We start from the raw sequence: 16266 nt of genomic DNA, 5'->3' as shown, positions 1-16266 counted from the left end.
AAAATCCCCGTGTGGGCTGCCTCCCAGGCTGTTTTCATTCCATCCAAGGCTGGGGCTTGGAGAGGCAGGAGCTGCCGGCTCTCAGACACGCGCCCCTGGGCAGGGAGCGCGAGTCAGCAGGGGCTCTTGGTTTACAGGGCAGGGCAACCCCCAAGGGGAGATCATCCGGCAAGGCTGGGTCCCTGCCCCTCGGCACGCATGCGCTGGTAATAAAGACAACCCCAGCCCCTGACCCCACCCGTGTTCACGCTCACCCGAGTTGCCCTGGCTCCTTGGCAGGGAGGGAACCACGCACTGTGGAGCGAGCCTGGCCCCTGTGTCAGCCTGGTGCCTGGCATGGGGGTGCGGGGCAGGAAGACCAGAGAAGCAGAAGGTGGAGGTGGCGGTCAAGGAGTGAATAATTTTAGCTGAGGGCTGGCCCTTTACATACGGTCCCCCCACGGGATTTATAGAGTGAAATGAAGTGAAGTGAAAGTCTCTCAGTCGTGTCTGACTCTTTGCAACCCCATGGACGTCGTCCATGGGATTCTCCAAGCCAGAATACTGGAGTGGGTAGCCTTTCCCTTCTCCAGCGGGTCTTCCCAACCCGGGAATTGAACAGGGGTCTCCCGCATCGCAGGCGGATTCTTTACCAACTGAGCTATCAGGGAAGCCCGAGATTTATAGAGTAGCAGGTATTTAATCACAAAAATGATAAAAGAAAGTTTGAGAGGGAGCTTGATAAGGACTAGGGCATGCCATGGGAGGGCAGGGAGGACCTGAAGGTCGAATGTAATATCTGAGGAGTCTGGAAGGGGCTGGAATGGTTAGATTACGCATCCATGCATCTATCATCCATCCATACTTCCCCACCTATCCACCAACCTACCCATCCATCCATCCACTCATCTATCCGTCCATCCACCCATCCATCCATCCACCACCAACCTACCCATCCACTCATCCATCCATCCATCTACCCACACGTAACAGTCATTGAATGAATGAAAATAAGTGGCACCTGGCTGTGTTTGCCTCTGAGCCTCTGTGAGGGCCATTCCGAGTTTACTAAAAGCCCAAATGACTGAGACTTCTTGGGCTTCCCTGGTGGCTCAGATGGTAAAGAATCTGCCTGCAATACAAAAGACCTGTGTTTGATCCTTGGATCAGGAAGATCCCCTGGAGAAGGGACTGGTTACCCACTCCCAAGTATTCTTGCCTGGAAAATCCCATGGGCAGAGGAGCCTGGCGGGCTACAGTCCATGGGGTTGCAGAGTTGGACACGCTTGAAGCAACCAACACATCACCTCCTCGTTTCAGTTCAGGGTTTGTGACGCAGCACTGGGTGTCCAGCCTGGGCAGGGTAGGCTGTGCAGAGAGGAGCTCAGGCCCTTGGGCCCAGGCGGGGAGGGAGCTCAGATGCACAGACCCGGCCTCGCTGGGACCCACCCACAGTCTGCTCAGCTTACCTGTCGTTGTTCTTGACTGAAACCAGGAAGCGCAAGAGGCCGGGTGGATCGCCCGCAGCCCTGGGGCCCGCTTGCCGGCCTCCAGAGCTCACAGTGGGCTCAGGCGCCCTTCCCTTTCCTAAACTCAGGGGTCCTGTCGACCTATGCCATGTGCGTCCGCTATGACGGCATCGAGGTGGACGACAGCTACTGCGACGCCCTGACCCGGCCCGAGCCCGTCCAGGAGTTCTGCGCAGGCAGGGAGTGCCAGCCCAGGTACCTGCCACCAGGCCCCGGACAGGGTGTGTGCTGGGGGGCGGGTGAGCTGGGGCTCTGCCATGCCGTGTCCAGGGGGCTGCTCCGTCCTGGGGTCTCTGCTCCGTCCCGGGGTCTCTGCTCCATCCTGGGGTCTCTGCTCCATCCTGGGGTCTCTGGTCCATCCAGGCCTCTGCTCCCTATGTATCTGCTCCTTTCTGAGAAGCTGGGTGTGCAGTCATGGGGGTCCCCTCTTCCCTTCAGTGGGGCTGGGCGCCCCAGGACACTGAGGCAGGACCCCAAGTTGGAGTTAGCAGGAGCGGAAGGTGCTCTGGCTGGAGGGAACCGCATGGGGTCGCAGCTGGGAGTGGGTGGGGGTCACTGAAGGCCGTGCCCTCCTGAGGCAGGTGGGAGACCAGCAGCTGGAGCGAGTGCTCACGCACCTGCGGTGAGGGCTACCAGTTCCGCATCGTGCGCTGCTGGAAGATGCTCTCGCCCGGCTTCGACAGCTCTGTCTACAGCGACCTGTGTGAGGCTGCAGAGGCCGTGCGGCCGGAAGAGCGCAAGACCTGCCGGGGCCCGGCCTGCGGGCCGCAGTGGGAGATGTCCCAGTGGTCTGAGGTGCGCAGGCCAGGGCGGGTGGGGGCGAGCGGGCCGGGCGGGGGCGAGCGGGCCGGGTGGGGGCCGAGCGGGCCGGGTGGGGGCCGAGCGGGCCGGGTGGGGGCCAGGCTGTGTGGGGGCCGTGGGCCGTGGGCCGTGGCCTGGGTGGGGCCCAGGCGAGCCGGGTGAGAGCTGGGCAGGGGCCTGCATGCAGCTAGGGCCGCCGCGAGCCCGCCCTCCCGCCGTCTCCCCGCAGTGCACGGCCAAGTGTGGGGAGCGAAGCGTGGTGACGCGGGACATCCGCTGCTCGGAGGACGAGAAGCTGTGTGACCCCAACACCAGGCCTGTGGGGGAGAAGGACTGCACAGGGCCCCCCTGCGACCGCCAGTGGACTGTCTCCGACTGGGGGCCGGTGAGGGCCGGGTGCTCAGGGGGCTGACCCTTGTGACTACGGGGGATCAGAACCTTGAACCAACACAAGCAGTCCCATTGCGATGCCCCCGTTATAAGCTCCCTGCCTGCCTCTCTCTCTTCTCCCACCTGGGTGAGATGCTCAGATGTCCACTGCGCTCCCCTCTGGGTGCTGGGTGCACAGGGGACTCTTCTGGGGTTTTAGGTGTGTTTTTCATCGAGCCTGCCATCTTTCCGTAATTAGAACAGAGCATGGTATTTAAAACAGTTACCGTGGCAACCCCCCCTCCCCTCCGCTGCTCTTCTCTCTGGGGAAGGAGGCCCGGGGGCCCTGGGAGGGGCTCTGCCTCTGACCCCGGGTGTCCCCCTGCAGTGCAGTGGCAGCTGTGGGCAGGGCCGCATGATCAGACATGTGTACTGCAAGACCAGCGATGGACGGGTTGTGCCCGAGTCTCAGTGCCAGATGGAGACCAAGCCCCTGGCCATCCACCCCTGCGGGGACAAGAACTGCCCCGCCCACTGGCTGGCCCAGGACTGGGAGCGGGTGAGTGCCCCCTGCCCGGCGAGCAGGGCCCCTCTGTCTGGGAGAGCGTTTAACTGGCTGAAAGCCAGGTGGCCAGAATGACAGGTTGGCTAAATGAGGAATTAATTGGACATGATGATGCCACAATCCGCCAAACACTAACTTGAAATAGAAAAAAACCAAGAAAGGTAAGAAAACCGCTTAAAACTTCCCAGATCTAAATAGTGAATGTTCTGTGAGGCGTGCACGGCCGATCCGTTTCCCACGACCCCGTGTTCCCGAGGTGGAAGCCCAGGGTTGGGGGTCCTTGGGCCATACTCACCCTTGGGCCCGGGCCCTGTGCATCCGCCTGTTCTCGTGACCTCTGGTGACCCGTCAAGGTCACCAGCTTGCCGTTTTCAGACGCATGGTTCCCAACCACATGGCTTTCAAACGCTTGGTTCAGGCAGATTGCTATCAGCTAATTCATCACCAGGCAAATGGTCACTGACCACTTTATTTCACAACAGATGGTTTTTCTGTGAAATTGTTTCTGATCAAATCTGTCTGGGGCCATGCGGTTATCGACCAGGAGGTTCCCAGCCAGCGTGTCATTGATCTTAGCTGTTACCCACTTGCCGTTGACTGAGCCGTTTTCACGGGCATGGCTGTGGGCCCCGTGTTCTGGTCTTCCTGACCTCTGGCCCCTGACCCCTAACCTGTCTGCCCTTTCACCCCAGTGCAACACCACCTGTGGCAGAGGCGTGAAGAAGAGGCTGGTCCTGTGCATGGAGCTGGCCAACGGGAAGCCGCAGACGCGCAGCGGCCCCGAGTGTGGCCTGGCCAAGAAGCCCCCCGAGGAGAGCACTTGCTTCGAGAGGCCCTGCTTCAAGTGGTACACCAGCCCCTGGTCGGAGGTGAGCCCTCCACTGGCCCTCCTAAGGCCAGGCCTGATCTCTGGTCCTGCCGAAAGACCTCCTCTCCCACCCCGAGTGCCCCTCACGTCCCTCGGCTCAGCCTCCATCAGGGCTTTCCCTCCCTGGAGAGATTGTCAGCGCTTCCACGTTGGCGAGCACGAGGGCTGCCTCCTCCAAGTCCTCCCGGATCTCACCTCTGGGATCCCTGCCACACTCATCCGGGGCCCGTTTATTGGCCCAGGTCGCTTCGGCCTTGCCTTTGGAAGCCTTTCAGTCACGCGCTTGAAGGCCTGTGTGCCTGACACTCACCATGGGGCAGACAGATCCCGAGTGGGAACTGGGAGGGTGGGGAGCCAGAGTCAAGGCAGGGACACAGAATCAGAGAGGCAGAGGGGATGGGAGGACGGTGCGTGCCGGGCAGAGGGAAGCCAGGAGGAGTGGCAGCCGCCGGCCTGACTCTGGCCTGTGGGCTCCTTCCTCCGCCTCTGGCTGGAGGGTGGCGTGGAGCGGGGCCTTTCCACTCTTACAGCCCAGGGGTGCGTCTCGGTGGCCGTTTTTACTGGTTCCCACGCACCCGCCTCTCTCCTGGGCTGCATCACCGGCCCCCACCTGGAGGCCCCCCTCCACCCGGGGATGCACATCTTCCGGGGTAGGGGGGCCAGACGGGGAGGCCCAGATGGGTCTTCGCCCAGGAGCCTGGGGCACGGGGGCAGGGCACCCATCACCCTGATGAGTGGGTGGGCGAGGGGTGACCAGACGGTGGGCAGGAGGACCTCTGCGTCCTTGTCCCTGGCTGCGGTGGGGTTTTTTCCCCCTGTGGCTGCCTCTGCCTGGGTCAGGGGCTTAGTAAGAGTGTGTCTTCTGAGCCATCCACCCAGGGTGGAGGAGTGGGAGCTAGGAAAGGCCAGATGTGCGTTCTCTCTGGGGGGTGGGGGATGGCTGCGGGTGCCTTGGGGCATCCCCCACAAAGGCCGATTGTTGTCTGGCTCCGTCCCCGAGGCTGGGCTGGTTCCCTCAAGCTGGGTGCAGGCATCAGGCTGGAAGCCCTCCCGGTACCTCTGTGAATAGAACTGGTGGGGGGTGGAGTGGGGTGGTCAGGACTGGAGCCCCACCCCCAACCTCCACAGACCGAGGGCTCAGGTCCCAGCTGAGCCTGGGTGATATGGGGTCACCCACAGCAGGGGGAGCCAGAGGGAGCCACCGCCTTTAGGATCTCAGTGGGAGGCCAGCGGGGTAACTGGGGTCAGCAGATGGCCCTGGTGTTCTGGGCAGCTTGGCAGGGTTTTCCGAGGGGAACATCTGGACAGGAAGCTGCGGGTGGGGGTGCTGGCTCTGGAAGATGTAGTTGATTGGCCCCCAGCTCTTAACTGGAGCGGGAAGCCAGTCTCTCCCTGGGCTGTGGCCCTCTGTGTCCTGAGCCTCCCGCAGCACAGGAAGCTGGAGAGCTGGAACCAAAGGACCTGCCTGGGGGGACAGATGGGGGGTCCACGCCCTCACGGGGAAGCTGAGTAGTACGCGGCAGGGGGGCGGGGGCAGCAGCATCTGGTTGCCCGAGCCCCTGAGCATCCGTGTGTCCCGCGTCCATGGAGACTCAGCAACCTGGCAAGAGGAGGAGAGTCCCCCCACTCCTCTGGCTGGGCCCCTGCCCCACCGGGGGCTGTGGTCACGCTGTCTCTCCCCGCTCAGTGCACCAAGACGTGTGGGGTGGGCGTGCGGATGCGCGACGTGAAGTGCTACCAGGGCACCGACATTGTCCGGGGCTGCGACCCGCTGGTGAAGCCTGTTGGCAGACAGGCCTGCGACCTGCAGCCTTGCCCAACGGAGCCCCCAGGTGAGGAGGCAGACTCTGAAGCCATGCCAGGGCCTGAGGGATGCACAGGCAGTCACCTGGGAGCACTCTTGGCTCCAGAGACCAAGGCAGGGCGGAGAGCGAAGTCACTCTCTGGGAGTGGCCAAGTCCAGCTGGGAGCTGTGGGTGGGAAGGGCGGCAGGTGAGATCTGACTGGAGCCTGTGGCCCCCAGGAGCCAGGCCGAGACCCTCCCTTTTGCAAAGAGCATCTGGCTTCAGAAGATGCGGTGGTGGAGCAAAGGATCAGGGCCTGGACAAACTCATCCAGAGCACCTTCAAGCTGGCCACGCAGGGGCAGGGTGGCAAGGGCCTGAAGCAGGCTCTCTGGCTTGGGCACCTGGAAGATGCAGGCGCGTCCTAGGCTCTGGGTGGGCGCTAGGGCCCAGCCATGAGCTCTATTTTGGACCCACTGAGTGGAGGGGACTGGTGGGCCTCCCGGGGATGTTCAGACCTCTGGGGTGAGGTCAGGGCCTCCTCCAAATCCTGGTCCCTGGGTATCCACCTTCCCTGTGAGCCCTTCACATCACCGGTAGGGTCCTGATGTCCCTGGCGAGGGGTACGAGGGAGAGCTCCAGGAGAGGAGGTGGATGGGGCGGGGCGGGGGTCCTGCCGCGTCATCCCCCCGACCACCCCACCGCCTGCTGATGCGCTGTGGTCCCTTCCCCAGATGACAGCTGCCAGGACCAGCCGGGCACCAACTGCGCCCTGGCCATCAAGGTGAACCTCTGCGGCCACTGGTACTACAGCAAGGCCTGCTGCCACTCCTGCCGGCCGCCCCCCTCCTAGGCCCGGCGGCTGCCCCTCAGAGACTGAGCACCCTGTCCCTGGGGCACAGCAGCCCCTCCATGGACACCTTCCTGCAGGGCGCCCAGCTGTGAAGACGTGACACTGAGCCCCTGCTCTCCCTGGGCAGGAGAGCCCCCCACCCCCGGCGCGCCCGTTGGCCCCCCTCACCCCGGGACAGAGCTGCGAGGATGGCTCCCCGCCCCCTCAGAGGCCCGGGATCGCCCCGTCTCCCTTCGGGGCTGCAGGCCCAGGAGACCGGCAGGGGCTGCAGGGGGAGCCTCAGGCCCTGACCCTCCCGGTGACTCCTGCAGGGCACTTGTAATCTCACAACTTAGCATCGCTCGCCTGCCCACCCGAAGCTCCTGGCACGGAAGGGCCCACCGCACTTTATGCCCGGGAGGGGCGTCTTTCTCAGGCCCGAGGCCGCGCTGTTGTCCGTCAGTAATCTCTGTATGTTAATAAAGTGGTCGTATTTATGGCGGCATCGTGGGCTATCCGGGGCTCTGAAAGGACGGGCAGGGTGTCTTCTGGGCTCACCGCCCCGGGAAGGTCTGATGCAGCCTCGGATCCGGGACCGGGTCTGGGACCAGGGCTGGGTCTGGTTCTGAGGCTGGGTCTGGGTCCGGGACCAGGTCTGGGTCCAGGGTCGGGTCTGGTTCTGAGGCTGGGACTGGGTCCGGGACTGGGGTTGGGGCTGGGTCTGGGGCCGGGGCCGGATCTGGGTCGGGCTGGGGCTGAGGGCGGCTAGGGCTGGACTGCAGTGTCTTCCCTGAGGAATGACATTCGGGGAAAGCAGACAGAAAAAGGTGACAGGTGAGTGAGCGCCTGCAGGGAGGGGCTCAGGGGCTTTGGACTCAGTGCTGGAGTCAGAACTGAGCCGGTCTCGTGCCTCCCGACTGCTGCGGGGCCTGGGGGCCCGCAGGGCGCAAGGGACCTCCCCACCCTGGGGGGAATGGTCCCACCTTGGGGTGCGCTGGTAAGAACACAAGGGGCGAGGCAGGCAGGGTGGGGGGCACCTTGTGGGCCCACGTCGGGGGCTCAGGAAACGGTCCTCATTACTGCTGCCGGGCCTCTTAGATGAGCCACTTCATCTGGACTGGCGGGTGCTGGGACACCGGCGGGCTTCCCAGAGGAGGTGATGTTTCGGCTGGTCCAGCCTCAGGAGTGACTCTACAGCCTCCAGGGAGAGGGGTGGGTGTTTACGATGCTGAAAGCACCTTGGTTTGGCTGCAGCGGAGGAGGGAGGGTCTGGCTGTCCACCGGCTGAGGGACAGTGAGCCGGCCCTGGGCGCGTATGCCAACGGGGAGGGTCTCCGTCGGGGGCAGGGATTGGGGAGGTGAGTGGCTGTCAGGCTGTTTCGCTGGGGTGCAGAGCCTTCTGTTCCCAAAACGGGATAAGAGCAGAGTGGGCTGCAGTGTTTAGGACAGCGTCACAGGTGGGTGTGTGGCCGTGAAGGTGGAGGCCTGTGGAGTGGGCTCCCTCAAGGTCAGCAGCTCGGTTCCAGCGGAGGTGGGATCATGGCAGTCCAGGGGCGCAGGGCTCCCTGACACACCCCACCGTCACGCCCAGTCACTCCCCGCCTTGCTCCTCCTGCCCACTGCCCCCCCTCCTCTCCTGACAACTCCCCACCCCAGCACTCATTGCGTGCATCGCGTGGGTCAGGTTCTGTGCCCAAAGCGTCGCCAGCACCTCCTCTAATCCTCCTAAGAGCTCTGTGACTCCAGTGCCATCGCCGCCCATCGTGTGGATGGTGAGACCGAGGCCCACAGAGGCCAGTCACTCGCCCCAGGCGCCACAGAGACTCACCCCCCAACCCACTCTCCAGGACCTCAGGGGTTTTAGGCCAGTGGTTTCCAATCTTGAAAGATCGATACAGCCACTCCAGGAAAGTCAAAATCCAACGTGGCTGCGACCACGACCAGCCCCTCTGGGCAGAGCCTTGACCCCTGGGGCTGGACGGAAAGGGAGGGCCCACTCTGTCTGGGTTGGGCTGGATGTGGCCCCTCCCAGGAACCTCAGGAGAGGGGTCTGGGTCGGCCTGGAATCCCAGGCGGACTAAAGACAGCACGCGAGGTGTCAGAGAGGAGTTTTATTGGCTCTCGATTCTGTCGGGGAGCGGGCAGCTCCCCCCGTCTCCATGGCGGAGCTGAGGGAGAGTTTGGATGGGTGTGTGTGTGTTGGTGATGTCAGATGGATCTAGGAATCTATACAGAGGCCAGAGACCAGAAAAGGAAACAGGAGACCACGCAGAACAGCCACGGGAAGTGCCACCTCCGGACCCTTCCCCCACCCCCCTCCCCACCCCCACCCCCAGCCAACACATCAGAAACGAACTCTGGGGTTTGACAAAGGAACGGGAAGCTTGGGCACGAATCCATTAGCAAGTCCAAACTGAGGCAGGAAGCGAAGGGAAGAAGAGGGGGAAAAAATCGAGAATGCCCAAAATAGTAAGTCTTCCTCACTCTGCTCACGTCCAGAGTCACAGCTCTGCAGCGCTTTCGAGAGACAGCGAGAGCTGTGGTGCCCACACCGGGGGGAAGCCACTGGCCCCAGAGCTTGTCTTCCGGGAAGGCCGCTTGGCTGGGGAGCTTGGTCTGTCTTCTTGGGCAGACGGGGGCTACCCTACGGGGGTGTTGGGGGGCGCTCCATGGCGGGGCCCAGAGGCAGAGAGAGAGCGCGCGAGAGCGGGCCCAGGAGAGGACAGGGGCTCTGGGGGCCAGGCTGCAGAGAGAGGAGACAGGGCCTCTGAGTCGGGGGCTGTGTCCCCCACGGTAGGTGCCCCTGGGCTTGGGGCAGCTCTCTCAGTGGGTGGAGGGAGGAGCCGCTAGGCCTGAGGGGGCCTGATGGGGGCTGAGCTCAGCTGTCCTCGCCTGGGGGGCCGGGTGCTTGGGGCCGGTGCAGGGAAGGGCAGCCTGAGGCCTTGCTCCCAGGTCTTCCTGAGACCCACCTGTCCCCCTGTGGACCCGAGGGCATGTCTCAGGTCCCACGGGGCATCAGTGGGTCTTTCCGCCTCTGGTGCGAGGCTCTGTCTGCCCAACCATATCAGGGCTGAGCAGTGGGCTGCGTGTTTTACTTCTGAAGCGGGAGGATTGGCACAGGGCCTCCTCCCCACTCCATTTTCACCAAAAAGCCAGTTGGGGCTGCACCTCCCGAGAAACCCCCTTTTCTCCGGGCATCAGCGGGGAGGCGGGCTCAAGCAGGGTCTCAGCTGCCCTGGAAGCCAGGCTGTCTGGGGGTGGGGGGAGACAGGAGACTTGGCCCCCAAGGCTTGAGCTGCAGGACCCCAAGCCTGGTGGCCACCACCTCATCCTTGGACACGTAGGTAGACCGAGACCCAGGGACGGAGGGGCGTGGCCAGGCCGAGCGGCAGAGGCGGCCGCGACGGAGGCCCCGGCCCCTGGCCCCTTGCTGACGGCAGCCCTGGCATCCGCAGCCTGGTGTCCGCACCCCGGAGCCCTGCCTCACTCTGCAGCTGGGGCACCTGGGGGCCCCACCCGCACCTGCATCACGCCTGCCTCCCTGCAGACCCAGGCCCCGGAGGCTGCTGCCTGGGGTGGCCCCACCGGCCTTCACTGGGTCTGACCCCTGCAGGGAGCCCCGAAGTGCCTGTGATGACAGGCACGCGAGGACCGCTGGGTTCGGGGCCCGGGGCCAGGCGGGGACCCCCCCACCATGGTCTCAGGCTCTGCTGGGGGCCGGGGGTGCGCTCAGACGTCGGTGCTGACGCTGCGGCTGCGGGAGAAGGCCTCTCGCATGGCCGACAGGCGGTTGGGGTTGAGCGCCTGCAGCCCCCCAAAGCCCCCGGGCGGCGGCCCCACGTCCTCCTGGCTGATGCTCCTGTAGGCCACGCGCTCCCCCCCGTTGCTGACGCCCTCGTCCTCCGGCTCCTGCAGGAAGAAGGCGGGCGGCTCGGAGCGGGAGCAGCTGCGGCAGAGGGCGCGGGCCTGCGGGGACCTCTGGCTGAAGGCGGCAGCCGGGCAGAGCGCCGGCCCGTTGCTCAGCACCAGGTTCCGGTTGGAGTGCAGCGGCGGCAGGCGCGAGTGCACCGCAAAGTCCGGCTCCTCCTCGTCCTCCTCCGACTCGTCTTTCTTGCAGCAGTAGTACTGTGGGTAGAGGGCCACAGTGACCCCCAGCCCCCGCGCGGGCCCGGGAGGGCGCCGGGATGCCCCCGCGTCATACACCCGTGTCCCCATCTCGACCACGGAGGGGAGCTCGAGCCCAGGCGCCCCGGACTCCTGGCGTCCCTAAAGGAGGGGTTCTCTCATTTCACCCCTTCCCTGGTGGCTCAGCTGCTAAAGAATCCGCCTGTGATGCAGGAGACCTGGGTTGGGATGATCCTCTGGAGAAGGGAAAGACTACCCACTCTAGAATTCTGGCCTGGAGAATTCCGGGGACTGTACAGTCCATGGGGTCGCGAAGAGTCGGACACGACTGAGCGGCTTTCACTCATTTCGCCCCACAGCAACCACGGGGCAGGGGCAGGGACCAAGTCCCATCTGCAGGTGGGGACACTGAGGCCCAGGGGGCCGGGGTTCAGGCAGCCTGCAGGCGGCAGAGCTGGCCCCAGTCTAGCTCAAGGGGGCCGGGCTGCACATGTGGCTTGCCCTGCACACGTGGCTTCTCCTCCCATGAAGACACAGGGCCCAGCCCAGTCGTTGAGGGTGGGCAGGGCAGGGAGGCGCGGCCCGAGGGCTCACCACTGCGCCCCTCCTGGCAGCTGTGTGACGTCGGCTAAGGCCCTCACCCTCTCCGAACCTCTGCAGCCTCGCCTCGCAGGGAGTCTGGGAAGCTGTCACTGAGCCCTCACATGTGGAGGCTGGGCAGGGCTGGATGCCTTGCACCTTCTTGGAGGCCTGGCCCCGGTGGGGGCCCCCGCCCTCTGCAGGGCCCTGCTCTGGGCTTCCCTCCCCACCCCACCCCCACGCCCCCGAGTACCTGGAGCCGGCAGTAGCACAGAACCGCGATGATGCAGAGCAGAATCACAGTCGCCAAGATGCCGCCGGTGATGACCACTGTCCCGGCTGTCATTCGCCCCCTTCTCCATCAGCAGCCTGCAACACACCCCGCCACCTTCACCGCCAGCTCATCGCAGGAGCCTGTCCTAGGTTAGGACGCCAAGCAAGTGCTCTAAATGGGAAAACAAGCACCCCTGGGCCGGCAGGAGGCAGGGGCTCGGGGCAGGAGGGACCCTGCCTGTGCCAGCACTTCCCGCGTCTGCAGGAGGGGAAGCTGGCAGCACACACCCTCGCTCTCGGCCTCTACGTGAGCGCTCAGCCTGGCACACTTGCAGCTCGGGTGAGTGGCTCGTGCACATGTGTGTGCGTGCGTGCTCAGTCGCTTCAGTCCTGTCCCACTCTTTGTGACCCCACAGGCTCTAGCCCGCCAGGCTCCAGCCCGCCAGGCTCCTCTGTCCATGGGATTCTCTAGGCAAGAATACTGGAGTGGGTTGCCATGCCCTCCTTCAGGGCATCTTCCCAATCCAGGGATCGAACTGGCGTCTCTGACATCTCCTCCTGGGAGGCAGGTTCTTCATCACCTGGGAACCCTAGATGACCAGCTCATGTGTTTAAAAACTGACCCCAGTGCAGTCAGGCTGAACGCACGGCTTTGTAACCTGCTTTATCACCTAACCAGCTCACCCTCATTTTTCTTTATCATTAAAATTTCTTCTGCAACATAACTTTGAACCATATTCCATTTTATAACATAAACGATCCCTTTCCTTTAAAATATCCAAATTATACATCACATAAAATTTATCATCTTAACCATTTTTAAATGTCCAGGTCAGTAGTGTTAAGTGTATTCAAACGGTCTGCAACCGATTTTCAAAAGTTTTTCATCTTTCAAAACTGAAAAACAACTCCCTTTTTATATTTAGGCTGTTGACATTAAAAAATTAAGGGACTTCCCCGGTGGCCCAGTGGTTAAGACTCCACACTGCCAGTGCAGGGGCGAGGGTTTGATCACGGGTCGGGGAATTAAGGGCTTCCCTGGTGGCTCAGTAGATAAAGAATTTGCTGGAGATTCTGGCTTCAATTCCTGGGTCGGGAAGAAGCTCTGGAGAAGGACGTGGCAACCCACACCAGTATCCTTGCCTGGAGAATCCCCAAGGACAGAGAAGCCTGGCGGGCTACAGTCCATGGGGTGGTAGAGAGTCGGACACGACTGAAGCAACTTAACCTGTGGGTCGTGTAAATATTCCCACTGTGGCCCATTCCAGGTCACCGAGGTTTAACAAGGGGCTTTGTTGAGTACACCCTGTCTCAAACTCCCAATCCCTTCCATTCCCCTGACCCCAGGGAACTGCATGGAAGGAGCAACTGAGTTCCTTAAAGGAAATCCCAGAGCACATCAGTTTATTTATAAACACTTCAGCGCAGAATCGGACAGGTGAGGACCTTTAAAAAGCCTCCGCTCATCTCCAAGATGCTTTCCCACAGTCGGCTTGTTCAAATCCAGATCCAGTTGTGTTTGGCTCTTTTGACTGTTGCTCCCCTTCATTCCTGCTCCCTGCAGGTTGTTTACAGAAGAAACTGGGTCATTTATCTCACAGAATTCTCCATGTACGAGAACGGGCTTGCAGTTCCTCCAGCAGCATTTCCCGTGTTCCTCTGTCACGGTTCTGCCCTCTAAACTGGCTTCCCACCACTCCACCTTCAGGGCCCCAGGACCGCTGTTCCTCTCATCGCGATGTTGGGATGAGCCTGGGCGTTCAGCTGCCCAGGCCTCCCCGCCGGCTCCTCCTCATTCTTTCAGCAGCGGCTGGGAATCCATGAGGGATCTGTTGTCTCGTTAGGAGTTGCAGACAGAGACTGTTCAGAGGCTATCACCTGTCCTGCGTGTATCAGCTCTGACTCTTCTCTAAAGAATCTTCCCTATTACGTAGCTGGTAATATCAACAGACTGTCTGCAGAGGAAACGCATAGATGCTCAGCTTGTAAATTTTTCAGTTTTCAGAACAAGTTGGCACCCTGTGAGGGCCGTGGCCGTTTCGCCATCTTATTCCCACTGGTTTATACGTATTCGATGCGTTTCAATCTCCTGCAGTCGTTATTCTTTTTGACGTTTAAATGATCTCACTGGGACCACGGGCTTGGCCTCCACGTGGGCTCCAGTGTCATTTTGATGGTGGTGGTGTAGTCGCTGAGTCGTGTTCGACTCTTTTGCGACCCCGTGGACCGTAGCCTGCCAGGCTCCTCTATCCATGGAATTCTCCAGGCAAGAATACTAGAGTGGGTTGCTGTTTCCTTCTCCGTGGGTTCTTCCCCACTCAGGAATCAAACCTGGGTCTCCTGCGTTGTAGGCAGATTCTTTACCGACTGAGCCACTAGGGAAGCCCCAAAGTTAGTTTCGTGGGACCCCGCTAACCCTTCATGGCACGTTGCTTTCAGGCATAAGATGTCCCAGTTCTTGCTGCAGTCCTGGGACGCTTGGCTCTCTTGCTGGGGGAAGTGGTTCTAGAGCCCACAGTCTGGGCCCTAGAGGTGTTAGTTGCTTCTGGCTTTGCAATGGTTCTGGGCTTTTTCAGTGGCCAGATCTAGGAAAGACTTTTTTTTTTAAGGGAGAGAAAAATGAACATGAGTTTATACTGATATTTCCACTTAAAATTAGACATGAAGGGGGTTTTCCCATGTTAAAATGTGATGTCTATGTGACTTTTACAGTGCAAATTTTATTTCCTCATAACATACACTTCATTACTTACTTGCTTTTTCCCATTTAAAAGTATCCTTACCAATGTTTTTACTAACAAGCTTACTGAACGGAATCTGGTATTTCTTATTCTTTTTGTTTTTGTCCCCTTAGGGGTGTGAAGTAAAAAGTCTGTTTCAAAGTCACTTGAAATAATTCTTAGTATGCTCTTTTTTCCCCCCACCACCTCAATATTTAGGGTCATTTATTTCAGTTAGTTTTTACTGTCTTAAAACACACACACACACACACACACTGATTTAATGTGGGACCTAAAAGTAGCTTAGCTTTTTTTTTTTTTTTTAAAGGTGGCTTTAGTATTTTAAAGTCTTTACTGAATTTGTTACAATATTGCTCCTAGTTTTTTGGTTTTCCGGCTGTGAGGCATGTGGGGTCTTAGCTCTCCGACCAGGGATGAAACTGCAACCCCCTGCTTGGAAAGTGAAAGTGTCAGTCACTCAGTCGTGTCCGACACTTTGCAGCCCCCATGGACTGTAGCCCGCCAGGCTCCTCTGTCCATGAGATTCTCCAGGCAAGAGCACTGGAGTGGGTTGCCATTCCCTTCTCCGGGGGATCTTCCCGACCCAGAGGTCAAACCCGGGTCTCCCGCACTGCAGGTGACTTCATCAGCGTCTGAGCCACCGGGGAGCCCTGCCCGCCTTGGAAGGGGACGTCCTCATTAACTGGGCCTCCAGGGAGTCGCCCGTGTGCTTTTTTCAGTGTAGAAAACATTTGGTTCCAAAATCAAAAGCATAAAACCAGGTGCATTCAGAGAGGTCCTGCTTCCTCCCTGCTCTGTCCAGACTGACGGTTTCACTGAGTTCTGGGTTTGCCGTCCTGTGGCTTCTTTCCAAAAAGGTAAGCAAATATAGATTTCCGTCCCCCTCCTAAACGAAAGTGACACTCTGTCTGCACCCTCCGCACCTTTGCTGGTTACGGAGACGTCTCTCCCCAGATGCCCCAGGTTCTTCTAGACAAGAGACTGTCTGCGGGGATCCCTGGCATGGGCCCCGCCATGTGGAGGGGCCCCGCTCACTCAGCCAGGAGCTGCATTACTCCCCAGGTTCCTAGGAATGCGCAGTGAAGAGTTTCGTGGTGTGCACGTTTCTAAAGTTGCTGATAAGCCTTGCCAAAGACTTGCTGGAACTTGGGCTGATTTTCCTTCTTCCAGGAATGTGCGAGAAGAACTGACAGATGGGGCTTTCGTCGGGAGACTCAGGGGGTCTGGCGGTCGGAGGGTCAGGGGTGAGGGGACCTGAGCCCCGCGTGGCGAGGCTGAAGGCTCAGGGGTTCCCCATAGGCTCATCTGCAGGGTCAGGTAGCCTGGCAGGGAGCAGCTGGGCAGGGGCGCCGTGGACCCCAGTCCACAGAGGGAGGAGGATGTGGACGTGTCCGTGGGGTCGGGCCCAGCCAGCGCTGTGTGTCAGAGGCCACGCGGGGAGGGGCCCCCAGACCCCGAGCAGACAGATAGAGGGACAGAAAGGTAGATCCAGACAGGCCCAGAGCAGCAAGACAAGACCCAGACTCAGAGACAGCTCCAAATTCAGACAGACAGAAGTGTAGACAGGCAGGTCCAGACAGCTGGGCCCACGGGGCCAGGTCAGGAAGACACAGCACAGGCCACACAGATGAAGCAGCAGCCCCAGGGACCCCTGCATTCCTGGGCACCCTGCTGGGCAGCTTGACCTCCCTTGGCCCCCAGGGTGGCTGAGGCCAGCCGGCCCACCAGCCCTGCCAAGGGTGCAGGCCGACCGGGGCCTGATCCGGGGAGCTGGGTGTGCAGAGGCGGGGGCCAGTGGGGGATGGGGCCAGGGGCCAGGCCT

The 16266-nt window shown here is 61.0% G+C and overlaps 2 protein-coding genes across 13 annotated transcripts in view; one reads left to right on the top strand and one right to left on the bottom strand.

The window, feature by feature from the left end:
- ADAMTSL2 (ADAMTS like 2) overlaps window positions 1-7223 on the top strand; it is a 33368-nt gene extending 26145 nt beyond the window's left edge. For 9 of the 12 annotated variants that reach the window (XM_086324215.1, XM_086324217.1, XM_086324216.1 and 6 more), the window contains 7 exons: window positions 1577-1703; window positions 2090-2303; window positions 2539-2694; window positions 3067-3237; window positions 3936-4112; window positions 5799-5943; window positions 6629-7223. In XM_086324215.1, coding sequence (XP_086180341.1) covers window positions 1577-1703; window positions 2090-2303; window positions 2539-2694; window positions 3067-3237; window positions 3936-4112; window positions 5799-5943; window positions 6629-6747 — 1109 coding nt within the window. In that variant the 3' untranslated portion in view covers window positions 6748-7223. Of the gene's footprint in view, window positions 1-1576; window positions 1704-2085; window positions 2304-2538; window positions 2695-3066; window positions 3238-3935; window positions 4113-5798; window positions 5944-6628 lie in introns of those variants that run through there. The other 3 variants (XR_015136085.1, XR_015136086.1, XM_086324220.1) reach the window with 3 other exon arrangements.
- A 1599-nt stretch (window positions 7224-8822) lies between these two features.
- The window catches only part of FAM163B (family with sequence similarity 163 member B), a 29383-nt gene continuing 21939 nt past the window's right edge, over window positions 8823-16266 (bottom strand). The window contains exons 2-3 of the mRNA XM_086324208.1: window positions 11684-11799; window positions 8823-10851 (exon numbers count right to left, since the gene is read on the bottom strand). Of these exons, the coding sequence (XP_086180334.1) occupies window positions 10456-10851; window positions 11684-11776 (489 nt within the window). The 5' untranslated portion in view covers window positions 11777-11799 and the 3' untranslated portion in view covers window positions 8823-10455. The remainder of the gene's footprint in view (window positions 10852-11683; window positions 11800-16266) is intronic.

Source organism: Bos grunniens, chromosome 11 (genome assembly GCF_055505025.1).
Source record: "Bos grunniens cultivar Pamir isolate PY7600 chromosome 11, Bosgru_T2T1.0, whole genome shotgun sequence".
In the NCBI taxonomy this organism is placed as follows: domain Eukaryota; kingdom Metazoa; phylum Chordata; class Mammalia; order Artiodactyla; family Bovidae; genus Bos; species Bos grunniens.
Note: the sequence above shows the minus strand (reverse complement) of the source record. Positions and strands in the feature narration are given on the sequence as shown.